General features: G+C 49.0%; 1 protein-coding gene across 4 annotated transcripts in view; it reads left to right on the top strand.

The window, feature by feature from the left end:
• Positions 1-17,935, top strand: part of LOC135197674 (eukaryotic translation initiation factor 5B-like) — a 46,949-nt gene extending 29,014 nt beyond the window's left edge. For all 4 annotated transcript variants that reach the window (XM_064224693.1, XM_064224692.1, XM_064224691.1 and 1 more), the window contains 2 exons: positions 13,982-14,023; positions 14,224-17,935. In XM_064224693.1, coding sequence (XP_064080763.1) covers positions 13,982-14,023; positions 14,224-15,210 — 1,029 coding nt within the window. In that variant the 3' untranslated portion in view covers positions 15,211-17,935. The remainder of the gene's footprint in view (positions 1-13,981; positions 14,024-14,223) is intronic.
• Positions 17,936-18,110: the final 175 nt, after the last annotated feature.

Below are 18,110 nucleotides of genomic sequence, written 5' to 3'. Positions count from 1 at the left end.
TATACAGCCTTTCGTACTTCCCGCTCTCTCTCACTTTCGCTACTTCCACCATTCTGATCCCTCTTAACCTCGTCCGAATACAGCGAATCAACTTCCATACTAACATCCATGCTCCTGATTATGCTCTTCTTACCCTTCTTTCTACCCACCTGTTTCCACTCACCGCTATCCAAATCACTCTCAGCCCTTTCCCCAATGTATTCAGTCCTAGTCTCATCCTGTCCGTCATCCTTCCTAACCTTCTTTCCCTTAGTCGTCTTCTTTTCCTCAGCCCCCTTCTTATTCTTGTCCTCAGGTTTATCCTTATCCTGTGTCTTTCCCTTCTTTCCTTTACCTATCACAAACAAGTCACCTTCGTCACTCGTATGTTTTATCCCCTCGCTCTTCCACTCTCTTTACCACTTCTGGCCTATCACAAGACCTAGTAGGCCTACCCCCTACAGCTCCCTCTCCCATGAACCCCTTCATCATTTCCTGCACTGCATTCATCATCACTAAGAATTTTTCGTCCATTTTCTCAACCATTCTCTCTTCCACTCCTTTCACTTCTTCTTTCATTTCCACTTTTGCACTCCTTAGCATTCCTCTCATTTCCTCTAACTCGCTCTTCAGCTCCTCACACTCTACCCTCAACCTCTCATTATCCACTTCCAATTGTCCTCTTACTTCCCTCTCCAACCTCAACTCCTCCTTCAGCCTCTCCACCTCACTCAATCCTTCCATCCCAAACTTTCTCACCAATCACACACACTAGCCTAGACCAATTGTCCTGCAGCTGCCACACCAGCAGTCCCTGTTCGGGCACCAAAAAATAATGTGGCGGGATCACAAAAAACAAGTAACCTCCCCACATAAACTTAACCTGTCTGGCTATCAAACCCACCCTCAATCACACTTTCCACTTAACACTACAAAATACAGCAGGACAATTGACCCATACCTACATACAGAACAAAACAACACAAACAGGTATTCACCTCTGGCTTCTGTTACTCAGGGCTACGCTGTGCTGTCCACTGGATATAGGCTATACGCTAGCCGACCACAACCACCGCCGACAACCAAGCACAAACCAACCCCCCCGAGACCCACAACCCCACAAAAACTCAATAACATGACAAATCAATGCAGATGAACACCAACACCCCAAAAAACACGACAACCACACGACTTACAGAAGTACAACAACCCGCCAAAACCAACCACTGCCCAACCACCACTAACAGACACCGAAAATGCACCATCAACCTTCTTAACCCCACCACAACCAGACAGACACACGCACAACAACTTCACTACCCCAAAATCTATCAAATAACAACCAAACAACGAAACACCAAAGGATAACTGCTGCCAAAACCAACACTGACTTGACCAGACGTCTCACTGCTCAGACTCTCGTAACAGACTTCCATTGACTCCCTACAGAGCGCCACAACAGACATGCTTCCGACCGCCATTTAACCACTCCCATTCATTCTTCCACCAATCTCTCTCTCTCTCTCTCACACACACACACACAACCTTTGGAGATGTTGTCAAATATAAACTATCATTACTCCTCCATAACAACACTAGGTCTGGGTTCCTCTGTTTTAGGGAAAGGCCTTCCTGGAGCTTGACAGGGTCGTTCCACCACCGTAGACAGTGTTTCATAGAGTCCGAAACGGGAATACACTTTGTCTCTAGTGTCTTCCTCTTGTCCCAATGTTGATTGAGGTGGAATTGAAGAGGGCGAAGGTTCAGTCTTCCTAAGGAGACAAACTGCTCTAGCGAGGAAAGGGTCCCCAGCAGACTCATCCATTCCCTTGCGGAGCACGTCAGTTTCCTTAGGAAGTTTTGCAGCTTTTCCAAGGCTTGTCTCGTTCTCAACTCGGACGGAAAAGCCCGAAAAACCCGACTCTGAATCCTCATACCCAGGTACAAGATTTCTTGGGATGGGATTAGTTGAGATTTTTGACGGTTTATCAGAAGGCCTAGGTCTTCCGATAAGCGAATCGTCTTCTGAAGATTCTCCAGACAGCAGGTGTAGGAGTGGGATCTGAGGAGCCAGTCGTCCAGATACAGCGAGGCCCTGATACGTTTCTTGTGTAGCATTCCTGCTACGTTGCTCATCAGCCTCGTGAATATTTGAGGAGCGGTATTTAGGCCGAAGCAAAGAGCTCGAAATATGACAATTTGTCGAAAATTGCATTTTTCCTAACTATACAAACCTGAGATCCTTTAACAATAGGAAGTAGCTAGCGGCAGCTGGAATGGTCGTAAGCTTCGAACAAGGGCAGAACGGTAGTTAACTGCTTGTCTGACAGTGCGCGCGCCGCGCGCCTGGGAGGTAAGAATCACTTTTGCTTTAGGCCCATGCAAAAAATGCAGAGTGAGGGGTGGCATGAGGTGGGACTATATGTAAAGGACCTCAGGTTTGTATAGTTAGGAAAAATGCAATTTTCGACAAATTGTCATTTTTTCCGATACGTAATGCAAACCCTCGGTCCTTTAACAATAGGAAGACTCACTTCTTGGTGGGAGGAATCTGAGTCTTTTGGTGAACAGACTGGTGTTCGTCCAACCTTGGAATGCCTCCCTGGTCGTGAGAGCGAGGGAGGGGTCCAAGCCTCTGTCCGATTGATCGGGGTGTGCACCGCAGGATCAATGGCCAGACCTCTGGGCCGAGTACTAAGAGAGAGGCAAGCGTATCTCTTCGTACCAGCAAGCAAGAACTTGTTCCTGTTTGCAAGAGGCAACATAAAGTTATGGGTTTGTCTCAAGTTGGCATCCACTTCCTCCCCCTTGTTGGAGGAAGTGGTGGATATATGCTCCTATCCCTAATGAAAGGGATAGGTTGGAGCTCGGTCGAGTAGCTTACCTGCATCTCTTTCCTTTCCAGCATGGTGACGACCGTGTCCCTCTGCCCACAGGTAGAGGGAGAGAAAGATGGGGAAGAGAAGCCAGTCACACTCTCATTCGCACATTCATTCCCACAGTCACACCAGGAATCGATGCTGTTCTGCCTGCTCGGGTGCTGGGTAAGCTTACACAACGTGTTGAGCAGCCACCACAGGTCCCAAGGAAAAAGTATCCAAGGACTTGTGGGCAATATCCCGAAGGTAGAAGGAAGTGAGGGTAGTCTGGTTGGCCCAGACCCCTGCCTTCAGGACCTGCGCCACGGAGTTCTTGCGGAACGCCATCAACGGGGCAATGCCTCTGACTTCGTGGGCTCTCGGACAAAGGGTACGGGTGTCGTCACTACCATCAGCCTCGTACGCCCTCCTGATCACCTCACGCAGCCAGAAAGAAAGCGTGTTCTTGGATACTTCTTTCTTGGTAACCCCAGTGCTAACGAAGAGGCGTCGACACTCAGGCCTGCGGTGTCGATTTGTTCTCTTCAGATAGCGCCGTAGCGCCCTCACAGGACAAAGCAGCATCTCATCTGCATCGTTATCAGTGAAGTCCATTAGGGAGGGGATTGTGAAAGAATCGAACCTGTCGTCAGGATCGACGGATTCTGAGTCTTGGCTACGAAGTTCGGGACGAAGTCGAGCGTCCACAGATCCCCAGCCCCTGGAATGTTTAAAACATTGAAAGACAGACCATGAAGTTCCCCTACTCTCTTCGCCGATGCCAGGCCAGCAAGAAGAGGGTCTTGAGGGTTAGATCCCTGTCTGATGACACTCGTAGTGGCTCGAAGGGTCTTTGAGTCAAACTCCAAAGGACGAGAGTCACATCCCACTCAGGGGCCTGAGTTCCCTGGGTGGGCAAGACCTTTCGAGCTCCTCATGAGCAAGGAAATCTCAAACGAATTCGTGATATCCAGTCCCTCAGCTTTAGGACCAGGGCCAGGGCGGCTCTGTATCCTTTGACTGTGGGTACTGAGAGGAGCTTCTCTCGGCGAAGAAAAACGAGGAAATCCGCTACCTGCTGAAGAGTGGCTCTGAGAGGAGATAGACCCTGTCTATGACACCAACCACAGAAGACGGCCACTTCCCCTGGTACACAGCTGCAGAGGACTGTCGGACATGTCCAGCCATCTCTGTTGCTGCGCTGCAAGAAAAGCCTCTCGTTCGCAAGAGATGGTGGATAACAGCCAGCGTGAAGTTGTAGGGACTGGACTGCTCGGTGGTACCGTTCTATGTGTGGCTGGGCTAGAAGGTTGTGCCAGTGGGGCATCTCTCTCGGTGCTTCCGCAAGCAGAGCCAGCAGGTCCGGATACGTTTGGGAGCCACCAGGATCATCCTGAGTTTCGGGTGGCCAGCACTCGGCCTGATCACTTTCCAAATCAGACAGAAGGGAAGAAAGGCGTAAACGAAGAGGTTGTCCCAAGGATGTTGAAGAGTGTCCTCTGCAGCTGCCCATGGGGTCCGGCACAGCTGAAAAAAAAACCTGGAGTTTCTGTTGTGCCGGGTGGCGAACAGATCCATGACTGGACGCCCCCACAGGTTGAAGAGCCTTTCTGCCACATCTGGGTGTAGAGACCATTCGGTTCCTATCACCTGATCCAGACGGCTGAGCTTGTCTGCTACTACATTCCTCTTGCCTGGAATGTAGCGTGCTGACAGCTCTGTTGAGTGAGCGATGGGCCACTCGTGCACCTGCACGGTCAAACTGGTGTAGCGGAAGAGACACTAGGCCCCCCTGCTTGTTGACGTATGCCACTACTGTGGTGTTGTCGCACATCAGCACCACTGAGTGTCCCACCAAGCGGTCCTGAAATTCTTGGAGAGCGTAAAACGCCACCTTGAGTTCCAGGACATTGATATGAAGGTGCTTGTCGTGATGGTCCCACACACCTGCAGTCAGCAACTCCTCCAGGTGTGCGCCCCATCCCTCGGTCAATGCGTCTGAAAACAGTAACATCTCCGGGGGAAGAGCGGGGAGGCACTCCTCTTAGAGATTCCTGTCGTTGAGCCACCAGGCTAGGTCCTGCCTCACTTTCTCCGTGAGGGACACGGGGAAGTAGGTGGATCCCTTGCCTGTGACCAACTCTCCTTTAGTCTCCACTGGAGAGACCGCAGGTGAAGACGTCCGTGAGGAACTTAACTTCTCGAGTGACGACAGGTGGCCGATCACGACTTGCCATTGCCTGAGCTGCCTGTTCCTGCTGAGACAGGAACTGGACGGGTGCCTCCCTGAATTTGCTGATCCGCAAGTCCGCGGGGAAGACTTGCCCTGCTACCAGTGCCTCGATCAGCATACCCAGGTACTTCATCTTCTGCTTGGGTTCGAGATCGGACATCTCCAAGTTTATTACGATCCCCAGATCGCGGCAAAACTTCAGAAGTCGATCCCTGTCCAGCAGCAACTGCGGGGAGCTCGCCAGGACCAGCCAATCGTCGAGATAACCTCAGGAGACGTATCCCGTGCGAATGGGCCCAAGCAGACACCAGAGTGAACACTCGCGTGAACACCTGTGGGGCGGTTGAGAGATCGAAGCAAAGTGCCCTGAATTGGTACACCGTCCCGTCGAAGATGAAGCAGAGGTACTACTGGAGGGACTGATGGATGGGTATTTGAAAATATGCGTCCTCCAGATCCACTGAAAGCATGAAATCGTTCTCCCTGATGGAGTCGAGCACGGACCGTGCCGTCTCCATCGTGAACCGAGTCCGGCGAACAAATCGGTTCAGGGGAGAGAGAGAATCTATCACTGGTCGCCAGCCCGCCGAGGCCTTTTCCACCAGGAAAATGTGGCTGTAAAAGCCCGGTGACTGATCCTTTACCATTTCCACAGCTCGTTTGTTCAGCATGGTCTTTATCTCCTGTCGAAGAGCGTTGTCCTTTGATGAACCCTGGACATAGGTTTGAAGATGGACCGGGTTGGAGATGAGGGTGGCCGAGATTCGAAGGGTAGTAGATATCCCCCCTGAAGGACGTCTACCATCCAGGTCTCGGCACTGTAGCACTGCCAAGTTGCCCAATGGCTCGCCAGGCACCCCCCACTTCCGGCAGCAGGTGAGGGGGAACGCCGTCCCTAGCGTTTCCCACCTCGCTTCGACTTCTTCCAGCACCTCCTCGGGGAAAGGAGGGCTGATGTTGGCCTCCCTTAGCAGAAGTTGAAGCAGCAGGAGTCCTTCCTCAGGGCTTAGACAGGGCAAACCATCCTAGCAGCCGAGGAAGCGCTAGCTAAACTCTTAGGCTTAGCCGCAGTGGCTCGAGGCTGCCCAGAAGCCTTCGAGACTGCCTGGTGAACCAGGCGATCACTGTCATCAGTGCGCCGCCTCTCCACCGCAGCGTCCACCATCTCTCCAGGAAAGAGAGATGAGGAACTCCTAATAGGTCCATTGCGAAGACCGAGTGCCGCCTCGCGCCCAGCTCCCTTGGTTACTCATGTAAGGACTGCGTCCCTACGACGAAGCACCAAGTTGGCCCACAGGTTAGCCGTCTGATGGGCGAGGTAAGATGGCTCTACCTCCAGACTGGCACAGTCTCCTGAACGCCGGGTCTTCCTCGAGAGCAGAAACTCCCAGAGTTGGCCGCGACTTTGGATACTGTGAGGGACCACAGATCCAACCAAGACACTGCCTGGAATGCTGCCATAGCGGTAGATTCCAGGGCAAGTGCCTCCTGCTGCGAGAACCAGAGGTTCTCCGACTGGAGCTGCTGCAGGGACACACCTGGAGTTAGCCTTCCTAGCTCCGGGTTAACCTGTTTGGGCGGTATCGGATCTTCAGATGGCACATAAAATCACCTCTGACGCTGTAGAGGAGGAGGAAGTAGCTTCGAAGACCATCCTGACTTCAGACTAGGCAACAGTCTCCTGAACGCGGTTCTTTCCTCGAGAGCAGAACCCACTGAGCCGCCGGAGTTCGGTCCGCTGACTTTGGATACTGTGAGGGACCACAGATCCAACCAAGAGACTGCCTGGAATGCTGCCATAGCGGTAGATTCCAGGGCAAGTGCCTCCTGCTGCGAGAACCTCTGGAGCTGCTGCAGGGACACACCTGGAGTTAGCCTTCCTAGCTCTGGGTTAACCTGTTTGGGCGGTATCGGATCTTCAGATGGCACATAAAATCACCTCTGACGCTGAAGAGGAGGAGGAAGTAGCTTCGAAGACCGTCCTGACTTCAGCGAAATCCTCTCGTCCGGAAACGAGAGACTCCACTTGGTCAAGGACCGAGTCAGCCAGCTCTGACCGCGGCAGACCCACCGTCAATTTGGGTTCCCTCTTCGGGCCCCAAAATTACTCAAGCCGGGACGTGGGCTCGGATGGTGGGAGCGGTGATCCTTCCCCAAGGCCGTTGTGCTGACGAATCAGCGCAATGACCTCGGCAAATTTCCTCTGGATTTCGGGAGTAACCGCATCTTGAGGAGTAGGACCGTCCAGTCCCTCCAACAAGAGCAGCTCCCGAGACCCTCCTCCTTCAGAAGGAGGAACAGCAACAGACCCCTCACGGTCTCCTCCTGTCACTTGCGCGTACGTCCTGGCCGGTCCTAAAACCGTGCCTGGTGCGTACGGCGTCGCGATGGGATCGCGAGGGGCGCACCCCTCACGATCACTCCTGGATACCTCGCTCTTCCCGGCGTAACCCGAGGAAGTTGAAGGTATAGGAGAGGCAGACCTGACGCTCCCTCCTCGCTCGCTGGCAGGACCAGCGTGCTTGGAGGGCTGCAGCCGATCACCAACCCGCGGTGGGGATCGGACTGCAGGCCTGGTCGCGCCGCTCACCTGTGGCGAGCGGCTCGACTGAGCACGTCGACCCCGGTCCCGTGCGTCAGACGAGCTGCTGCTGGTCGCCCTATCCGCCCGGTCCCTATGGGAGCGGCGGTCAGGCGACCTGCAGAGCTCGCTGTCGCGGTGAGACCGGTGAGCGTCCTCACGGCGCGTCGAACCGCTGGTACCAGCCAAGGCTGGTACCGACAGCCGGGGGACCTCTTCCCAGCCTCAACCCGTGGCCGGTCAGAGACCGTCACGTCAGCCCGAGTTACCAGCTGGTCGCTGCGAGAGCGGCTGCTGGCCTGGCGAGAGTCACCTGAGCGGCTCTCACCAGTCTTCTGCTCCGTGCCTCGGTCTTGACGCCGAGCGAACTCAGGCGTCAAAACTTTGGCTGCACGATCTCCCGCGGGAGACCGTACACTCGGAACTTCCCGCGAACGAGAAGCCGAGCCGGTGCCTGGCTTAGCGGCAGAGCCACTAATACCAGGCAAGGAAGTACTGGCCATAGCCGGTACTCCTCTGGTCCCCGTCTTCTTCTTCCGTGCGGAAGAAGAAGACGGGGAACAGACCAGCAGAAGAACCCCCCGACTCACCGGAGTGAGACGGGCCCTTCGAAGGTCCCGAAGGAGCCTTCTTAGGGGGGGAGGAGGCAGCCTTCTTCTTCTTCGGCTTGGTAGCCTTAGAAGTCGAAGGGGAAGAGGAGGCAGAAGACGACAACGACACCTTCCTCTTCTTCTTCCTCTTCTTCATCAGCTTGCGCAGGACAGACATCAGGTCTTCCATCCAGGATGGAGCCGGGGCAGTTGCCGAAGCAACAGGGCCCGACTGCACCTGTCCGGAAGGACCTGAGCCTGGAGCAGCACCACCGTGACCAGGAACGACGTGAGCAGGAGCGGGAACAGCAGGAACAACAGGAGCGTCAAGAGCGGCTGGGACAGCAGGAGCGGCATGAGCGGCTGGGCCAGCAGCAGCAGTAGCGGCAGGTACGGCTGAGAACTCGGGCGACCCCAGGCGGCTTGTTTTCGGCCACCAACATCCTAGGTACAGGAGGCAGGTCCAGGGGGGAGCTTTTTGGGCAGCGGAAGTCCGGGGTCGGCAGCACAAAGAAGCCAGGTGGAGGCGGCACGACCCTCCTCGGTACAGCAGCGAGCGGCATCTGGACTGCAGCTGTCGGAGTCACCGAAGTCACGTGTGGGGTGTACACAAGGTGCGGAGGGGCGGCGTACCCTGGAGTAGTTAGTGTCGTAGTAGTAGTGGTCACCACTCCATGAGTGACCACTGCCGACCCCGCCAACCGCTGGATCAACCCCTGGATACTAGGCACTCCCTGCAGTCCCAGCAATTCCCACACCTGCCCAAGGTCGTCTCTCACGGAAGGCACACCTGTGGAAGCAACAGTCGGGTCAGTTAGAGGAGTTCCCTCTCGCTTGGGGGGGGACGAACCCCACCCAGAGCGGACGGAAGACCCCGAGTACAACTGTACGTCCGGGTAGCGAGCGCCCTCCTCCACACTCGACGGATCGAGCGAGGAGCAGGACTCCGCTAACCCCCCCGCAGGGGAAGGCGCGAAACGTGGGGGCTGACCAGGGGGTAGAAAGGAAGACGAGGTATCCGTCACCAAAGGAGTCGCTGGAGAGCTTTCCGACGACTCCTTTGCAGGCCTACGTCTCTTCCTACCCTCGTACAGAACCCACTGCGCCTTGGACCAATTAACACAGGTAATGCATGGCTCGGCCCGAGAGCATTCTCGCCCTCGGCACCGAGTACATAATTCATGTGGATCCACGTCTACAAAGGAGCGAAATCCGCCGCATTTACGCCCCTCCAGCCCGGGACACACTCTACAGGCGATTGGGGGGCGCGGCGAAAGCTCCATTTCTTGATCCATAATGTTTAATTCACTTGAAATAAACAAATGAAAAAACTGGGTACTTACAAGTTTCTTTCAAACCAAAACAAACCAGTCAAAGGAAAATACACAACAAAGCATACGACGAGTAGCGGGCAGAGCGATGACGAGCACGTCTTGACACACCACGGCCGAAAGCAAAGGTGGTTCTTACCTCCCAGGCGTGCGCACTGTCGGACAAGCAGTTAACTACCGTTCTCCCCTTGTTCGAAGCTTACGACCGTTCCAGCTGCCGCTAGCTACTTCCTATTGTTAAAGGACCGAGGGTTTGTATTACGTATCGGAACAATGGTACGTTTCTTCCTTGTAAACGAACCTTAGGTACTTCTTGGAGTTCGGGTGGATAGGGACGTGAAAGTATGCATCCTGAAGATCCAACGAAACCATCCAGTCGTCTTGTCTGACTGCAACTAGAACTGATTTCGTTGTCTCCGTCGTGAACTTTGTTTTTTTCACGAAAACGTTCAGGGCACTCACGTCCAGTATTGGCCTCCATCCCCCCGAACTCTTGGGAACCAGGAATAAGTGGTTGTAAAACCCTGGAGACTCCAGATTCCGAACTCTTTCTATTGCTTCCTTCTGAAGCAACATAGAAACTTCTTGCTGTATCGCTTGAATCTTGGTTTCCTCTCTGTATCTGGCTGACAGATCGATCAGTCTTTCTGCTAGGGGGGGTTCTTTTCAAGAAAGGGATCTTGTATCCCTCCTTGAGAAGCTGAATTGACCAAGGATCTGCTCCTCTTTTCTCCCATGCTTGCCAGAAGTTGGAAAGTCTGGCTCCTACTGCTGTCTGGAGAGGATTGCTGTCAGACTTTGTTTTGCCCTTGTCTGAAGCCTCTTTTCTTGGAATTTCTTGTCACCGGTCTTGTGCTCCCTCTACTGAGGGATCTACCTCGAAAGGGCCGAGAAACTCGAGGCAGAGGTTTAGCTTCCTTGAGTTTCTGAGCTCCGAAACTTGATGGTAAGACTTTTCTTGCTGCCTTTGTCATAAGATCTTGCGTAGCCTTTTGAGTTAAGGCAGAGGAGACTTCCTTTACCAATTTTTGAGGGAAAAGATGAGTGGAAAGGGGAGCAAAAAGTAGTTCCGCTTTCTGAATGGGTGTGACCCCATCCGAAGGAAAGAACACATTAGGGCCCTTTTCTTCAAGATTCCCGCCGAGAAAAGAGCTGCTAGTTCGTTCGACCCGTCTCGAAGAGCTTTGTGTATGCAAGACATCAGATGAACAAGTTCTTCCGTGTCAGCAGACTTGGAGGCTTTTAATTTCTTCCCCAAAGATCCCAGAGTCCAGTCTAGGAAATTAAACCTCGAAGGCTCTAAAAATCCCTTTGAGGAGGTGGTCCATTTCAGAGGAAGACCAAAAAACCTTCGTCTTTCCCATGGCCGTCCGACGAAAAGCATCTACAAGACTAGAGAAGTCCCCATGGGAAGAACTGGGAACTCCCAGACCGAGAGCTTCTCCAGTATCATACCAGATGCTAGATCTGGACGCTAATCTGGCCGGAGGAAATGAGAAAGCTGTCTTTCCTTGTTCTCTCTTCGTGTGCATCCATTCCTTCATAATTTTCAACGCTCTCTTCAAAGAGCGTGATAACACCATCTTTGTGAAGTCGGACTTCTTAGTTGTCTTCCCTAGAGTGAACTCTGAAGGTGGGGAACGAGGGGCAGCTGGAACAAAGTTTTCCGGAAAAAGTTCCGTGAAAACTTTCATAAGTCTTTTCAAGTCCGACGAAAGCTGTAGATCTCTTTGATTCTCTTTGTCAGAAAAGTCTTCCATCGGACCAAAAGGAGAAGGAGGGGAGTCATCCTTCCCTTCTTCCGATCGACCCATAACCGACGTCGCGATGTCATGCTTCGTCGGTGCTTCCGAAGAATCTTGACGCCTGCAAGTGTCCTGGCGTCGAGAATCCTGAAGCTTGGCCTCCTGGTGTCGAACTTCTTGACATTTGGCGTCCTGCTGTTCAAATACTTGACGTTCGGCGTCTTGGCGTCCAGCCTCTTGACACCTGGCGTCCTGGCGTCCAGCTTCTTGACTCTTGGTGCTCTGTCGTCGAGAATCTTGATGATCGGCGTCCTGGCTTTTAGTTTCTTGATGCCTGGCGTCTTGGCGTCCAGCCTCTTGAGGCCTGGCGTCCTGGCGTCCAGCCTCTCAACGCTCGGCATCCTGGCGTCTAGAAACTTGACGCCTTCCAGAATCTTGAAGCTTGGCGTCCTGGCATCCAGAATCTCGACGCCTGGCGTCCAGGTTCTTGACACTCAGCGTCCTGTTGTCCAGAATATTGACGCCTGTCGTCTAGGTGCTGAAAACCTTGACGCTCTACGTGTCCTGGCGTCCAGCTTTTAGAGGCATGTCGTCCTGGCGTCCAGCTTTTCATCCAAGCTTTTGACGTATGCTGTCTTTGCTTGTACTAGGCTGATAAGCCTGCATTAAAGAGGAGAGCTTCTGCTGCGAATCTTGCAGTAAGGAAATCTGCGGAGCTTCTTGCTGCTGGGGAAGCCGCAACATCAATATCTCTCTCTTCATCCTGTTCAGCGAAAGACAAACGTCCTGAAGACGAACGCCAATCCGCAGGAGGAGCTGGAGCATGAACTGAAGGCATCTAATCATCCGATACTTCCTTTCCTCCTACCAAAGACGACGGCCGCCTGTGCGACATCTTGCGTCTTAGCTTGGTAGGGGAGCAAGCATCGGAGTCGAAATAAAAGCGTTCAGGAGTTGCAGCACGCACCGAAGGCCTCCCTCCGTCCAATACTTCCTTTCCTCCTACCAAAGACGACGGCCGCCTGTGCGACATCTTGCGTCTTAGCTTGGTAGGAGAGCAAGCATCGGAGTCGAAAGAGAAATGTTCCAGAGTTGCTACCGGCACCGAAGGCCTCCCCCCGCCCGATATTTCCTTGCCTCCTACCAAAGACAACGGCCGCCTGTGCAACATCTTGCATCTTGGCTTGGTAGGAGAGCAAATATCGGAGCTGGAAGGGAAGCACTCCGGGCTGCTCCAATGACTACATCCTGGCAGTTCTTGACGCTTGGCGTCCTGCTCAACTGGATGTTGTCTTTTCAGGGGTCTAGATTTTGAAGCCCGACGCCAGCCCCGTCTGGGTACTGCATCGTCAGACGACGAAGAAAACACTTTAACCTCGCCTTTCCAATGGCAAGGGTGAGCGTCCTGGGGATCATCAACAGGTACACTCGAGGGGACAGCCGCTCAGGAGCTAAAACCTCTCGCCTCCCTTCGTCGGTCGACTTTCCTTCTCACAGGGGTTGGTGAGCTTGGAAGAGGTCTAGGACTAGGAGCACGACAGATCCGAGTGGGCGCACCCTCCACTGCACTTGCACTTTTTATATCACTAGTCACTTTCAGATCTCTCACATTAGACCACTATTTCTCCCTATCCTCTGCAAGGAATTCTACCCGTTGTCCAAGGGCTTGAATGGCTGTCATAATGTCCTTTAATGTTGGACTCTTACCTGTTTCCGTAGTTGGATCTGGTACTGCTACTACAGACGAAGGATCAAAAGGTTCATTGAGGGATAGAGAACTGTCTATTCCTTGACTATCTTTGGAGGAGCGAGACATAGTACTCTTCGCTCTCCTTATCCTATCCTTCTCTAATTTTCGCACATAGTGATAATACTCAATCCATTCAGTCTCAGGCAAGTCCACACATTCATTACACCTATCACCCAACTCACAAATTTTACCTCTACATTTGCTACAAATAGAATGAGGGTCTATCGAGGCTTTAGCAAGCCGAGTCTTGCAACCTCTCACACACATTTTCACACTCGATGCAGAGTCAGTCATGTTGGGAATTATCAAAAGAGAGATCAAAACAAGCAAGGGTCAAAACCAACAATATCCAAACAAGTCAAGAAAAATCCAAATCAAGAATCCAAATCAAGCAAAAGCCAAAGCCAAAGTGTACTTCACCAAATCAACTGGAAAAAACACAGGCTAAGCGAGCGAAGTTCCAACGATGTCACCGATGAAGGGAAGAACTGAGGAATAGTTGGAACGGTTCTACGTACCTGGGTAGAGGGCGTACAGGTGGTACACCTGACTACCCAATCGGCGATTGCTGCAAGTTTTGAAATTCTGCCGTGACGTCAGGGACGTAAGCTATATATATAACTACCAGGTGAGTTAGATGTTTGAAAACATCCATTAAGTGAGTTATGACTTTCAAGTATATATGAATTTTTAGTTCTGTATTTTAATTGTGCCATTTCCTCGTTCCCTTTCTTTCTCAAAGGTTCTTTGTTTCTCCATCTACAAATATTCTACATGCACTGCATTTATATAAGGCAAGGCTAAACTAAATGAAAAAAAATTGTAACAAAACTTTCCCAATCCTTGCTCGACAACGCTATTTCCCCCATCCCTTGAATATCTGAGAAGTCTCATGTTGTCCTTTCACTTTACAGGCTTCAAAAAACGAGTTGTACAATACGGCCAGCGCATTACAGGTAGGTACAAAATCGACAAACTGTAGTCTTCATTTTTGCTAGTTTTAAGCTAAGCATAACAGTAGATAAACCTTTAAATCAGGCAGATTTTGAGCAAACACTTCACTTTGCTTTTATACTTTCATAATCTCAACACCTCAAGCATGTTGGCTAACTTGATTGGCACATTTTATGATTATTTTTACTTTTCTCGTTCACAGACGAGTCTTCAACAAATAGAGGTACTACAACGAGAAAACGCTTCTAAAACAGAAGTGGTCACTCAGCTGCAAAAAATAAATGGTGACCTTCAGCACCAGATTAAAATCTTGCAAGAGTCGCTTGCCGAGGCAGAAAATATGATTGCGAAAACAAAGGCTCTTTCAGACGACAATGCCAACACACTCAAGTCGTTCCAGGACAAACAGGCACAACTTCTGGACGAAAACCAAAACTTGGTGGAGAAACTCGAAAGTTTCAAGGAACTCCAAGGAGAAAATGAAAACCTCAAGAATCAGCTCAAGGTGGCACTAGAGGAAGCTAAGTCACTTAAAGCCAAAGAAACAGAACTGGAGAGTTCTAAATCACAGAAGGGCCCTGAAAAGGTGCAACCTCCAAATAGTCCCACTCGCAAGGATGCACAACCACAAAGTGTCACAAACGCTGAAGCCAAGGCACAAAAGCTAGGCAATGCTACAGTGCAGAAATCAACAGGACCAGTCACCGCGAGACAAAATGCAACAGGACCAGTCGCTCCAAAACAAAATGCTAGTGAAAAGGAGACCGCTAAAGAACCGCCACAACCAGATGCAGCACAAAAGGCAAATGTAAGTGAGGAATTGCAACCCTACGACATGCTTGAAGATGACGTCAAGGAACAGGTCAAGAAGGAAATGCTAGCCAACGACAAAGATGCAGCAGCTGATGAGGGCGAAGACAACCCACAGGAGGAAAAAGAGGCAGAAGAAGCAGTTGAGGATGCCGAGCAGAAGGGTGAAGCAAAGCAGGAAGACGGGGAGAAGGTCGAAGGAGAGGCCAAAGAGTCGGCTGTTGGGAGTGCCGTCACCGAACTGAGTGGTGATGATGGGGATGAGGGAGAACCTGCTGAAGCCAAGAAGAGCTTCGCAGCTGAGCCAAAGCAGAGCGGGTCCTTCGAAAAGGGAGGTAATGAAGTAAGCTTTGTAGCTGGGCCAGAGAGCAAGATTTAAAAAAAGAAAAAAAAACCTAATTCCAGTGCCAATTCAGATCCAAGTCTGCATGAAAAAATCTTTTCTAATTGGTTTATCAGGGCATAGAGCAAAATAGCAAGAATTATCATAAGATTTAAATTTCGCTGATTTAATACAGTACTTGAAGTAAATGTACAACTTCACTGTGTTTCAAGTCTCGACTTGCCACTTGAGTCAATGTTAAGTTATCTCGTACATCAGTAAAATTCAAATCATATTAACGGAGAGTAAAGGGTTAAAAACATCACCTTAAATGTGAATTCCAAAAACAAGAATTGAGGTACTTTATACCTCAACACAATGATAAAATAAAACGGGAAAATTTTCGCACTTAGAAAAAAATATAAAACTAAAAATTGTGCTATTACGAAATGCAAAAATATGAACTAAGCCAGCAGCTGTCAACATATTTTTTTTTAATGCTTCAAGTAAATCTCTCCTTACAGGATTCATCTATTTTTGTATACTATGTCACATCAACAATCACAGATGCCATTCTAGAATGTTCATGGAAGCAATGACAGAACAGTACTACGTTGGCCTGAACATAGTTCAGATGGTGACATTTCAAGCTGTACAAAAAAAGTGAACACAATTATCAGCAACCACATTGAAAATCTTTTCAGGGGTCACATGTATCAACCCAGTAGCCCCTCTAACCTAACTTTTTACATGCAAATCATGTCTACACTTGACATCTGCAGACTTGGGTCACAGAAGCAAAAAAGAAAAGAAACAAGACCCAAAACTATAATACCTACAAACTAGAACGAGTATGTTTACGCAACCATTCCAGGAAAGTTTTGTGAGTGAATATGCCAATCATCCACACTGCATCCTGTTAAGCGTGTGATATTGCTGAAATCAAAATCCAAGAGTTAAAAGAGCACTGTAAGCATAGAAGTCTGATCAAAACTGTAACTATGACAGAAAGAATGCAACATATCTGGTTTTCATCATATACTTTTTAGTACAGTTTAACCTGGCAATGTATAGATACTTTGCTGCACTGTTCATGAAAATGACATCAGGTTTGTGAGCCATGGTATCTAGCAAATCCTTGAAAGACTACTGCAACACCTCAGAAATCATAACCAAGTTTTATTGTAATGTAAATTACCAAGACATTGTTTTCAACAAGTGAGTGCTAACCCACCAAAAGCTAGACACACAAATCCTGTCATCTAAAAATAGCAAAGCTTGAAATGTGTTACTCCTAGTTAATCTTCAATAGCAATTTGTATTGTGTATACTCAACACTTTTCATACATAAATTAGGATTACAAATGTATATAGGTAGTCCCCGGGTTACGACGGGGGTTCCATTCTTGAGACGCGTCGTAACCGGAAAATCGTCGTAAGCCGGAACATCATAAAAAATCTTAAGAAAACCTTACTTTTAATGCTTTGGGTGCATTGAAAACTATGTAAACTGCATTCTTATTGCATTTTTCATAAAAAAAACCTTCAAATATTGATTACTTTGCATTTTTAGAGTCATATTTCTTCTGCCAGATCAGCATTTGTAGGCATCGTAACCCTGGAAATAATTTCTGATGAATATAACTGAAAAGCGCCTTTACCTCGGAACGTCGTGAGCCGAACCCGTCGTAACCCGAGACTGCCTACTGTCATTTTGAGTAGTATACAATCATTGTAATTCCATACTATGAACAAATTGTAAAATTAAAAAGTTTGCACAGCTAATTACCAAAAAAAATAATAATAAAAAGCCCTACAGTCGACCCCCAATATTCGTGGGGAATGTCTACAACTCTCCATGGATAGCTAAAATCTGCGAATAATTTAAACCTCTTTAAAAAAAAACTTAAGAACTGCCTATTTTGATAGTCCAAAAATTAAAACAAATAAAAAAAAATCTAAAAATGCTTCTACCCGAGAGTATTTTAACAGTTTTATTACAAAAGTGCATCAAGTCATGAAAATATGAAAATACAGAAATTAGTGAATATTTCTCATTGGAAAATACCACAAACGGGTGAATTTTCTGCGAATACTACACAAGTTCCACACAGAAATCTGGAAATTGGAGAAAGCCCCCAATCCACAACTGTGAACAGGTGGGGGTCGTCTGTATTGCGGTTTTGATACGCTGATTGTAATTCTATACCGTGAACAAATTGTAAAATTAAAAATTTCCATTGCTACATTACCTAAAGGAAGCCATACTTCTGTAGATTAAGAACATTTGCCAAAAATATGGGAGAAACTTAACCATCCCATTGCATTTATGGCTTCTATTCACGATTTCATATTTACCAAAGACAATATTTTTTGGGGGGTAAGAAATTATTCACAAGTTAGCTAAGGAACCAGCATGGTTTCTTATTATAAACTTCATGAATAGTTTACAATAAAAAGCCTTTCATCTTTCCTAAAACTAGCAAGGAATATTTTTTTTATGATAAACTTTATCAAGTTCTTAATATAAACTTTTCTCCTTTACTGGAATAATGGAAAAAGTAGCAATGAACTACATCAAATAAAGTTTATCTCAAATATCACATGGACACACAAGTTTGTATCTTTCGAAGTGTCCATGCTTTAAGTTTGCATGTACAGGACTACCTGTACTTGATATTTCTCATTATGTTTTAAAAGTAATTATCTAGTCATGACATTTTTACCTTCTGAAAGTGTTTTACTTGTTGTTTGTTTTTAAAAAAAAATGGTTTGTTGACAACAGTGGTTTTTATTGCTATACCTTACAACTTTCTCTGAAAAGGTTTAATTATTTAATCCAAGACCATGTTGGGTTAAGTCCTATTGCATTCATTTGTAGATTATCTATGATGGATTGGGTCAAGACACCGGATGACCTTGGATTAACTGAAAATGGAATACTAAACAATTACACC

The sequence above is a fragment of the Macrobrachium nipponense genome, chromosome 21 (genome assembly GCF_015104395.2).
Source record: "Macrobrachium nipponense isolate FS-2020 chromosome 21, ASM1510439v2, whole genome shotgun sequence".
Taxonomy (NCBI): Eukaryota; Metazoa; Arthropoda; class Malacostraca; order Decapoda; family Palaemonidae; genus Macrobrachium; species Macrobrachium nipponense.
This window is presented reverse-complemented; position numbering and strand designations above follow the sequence as displayed.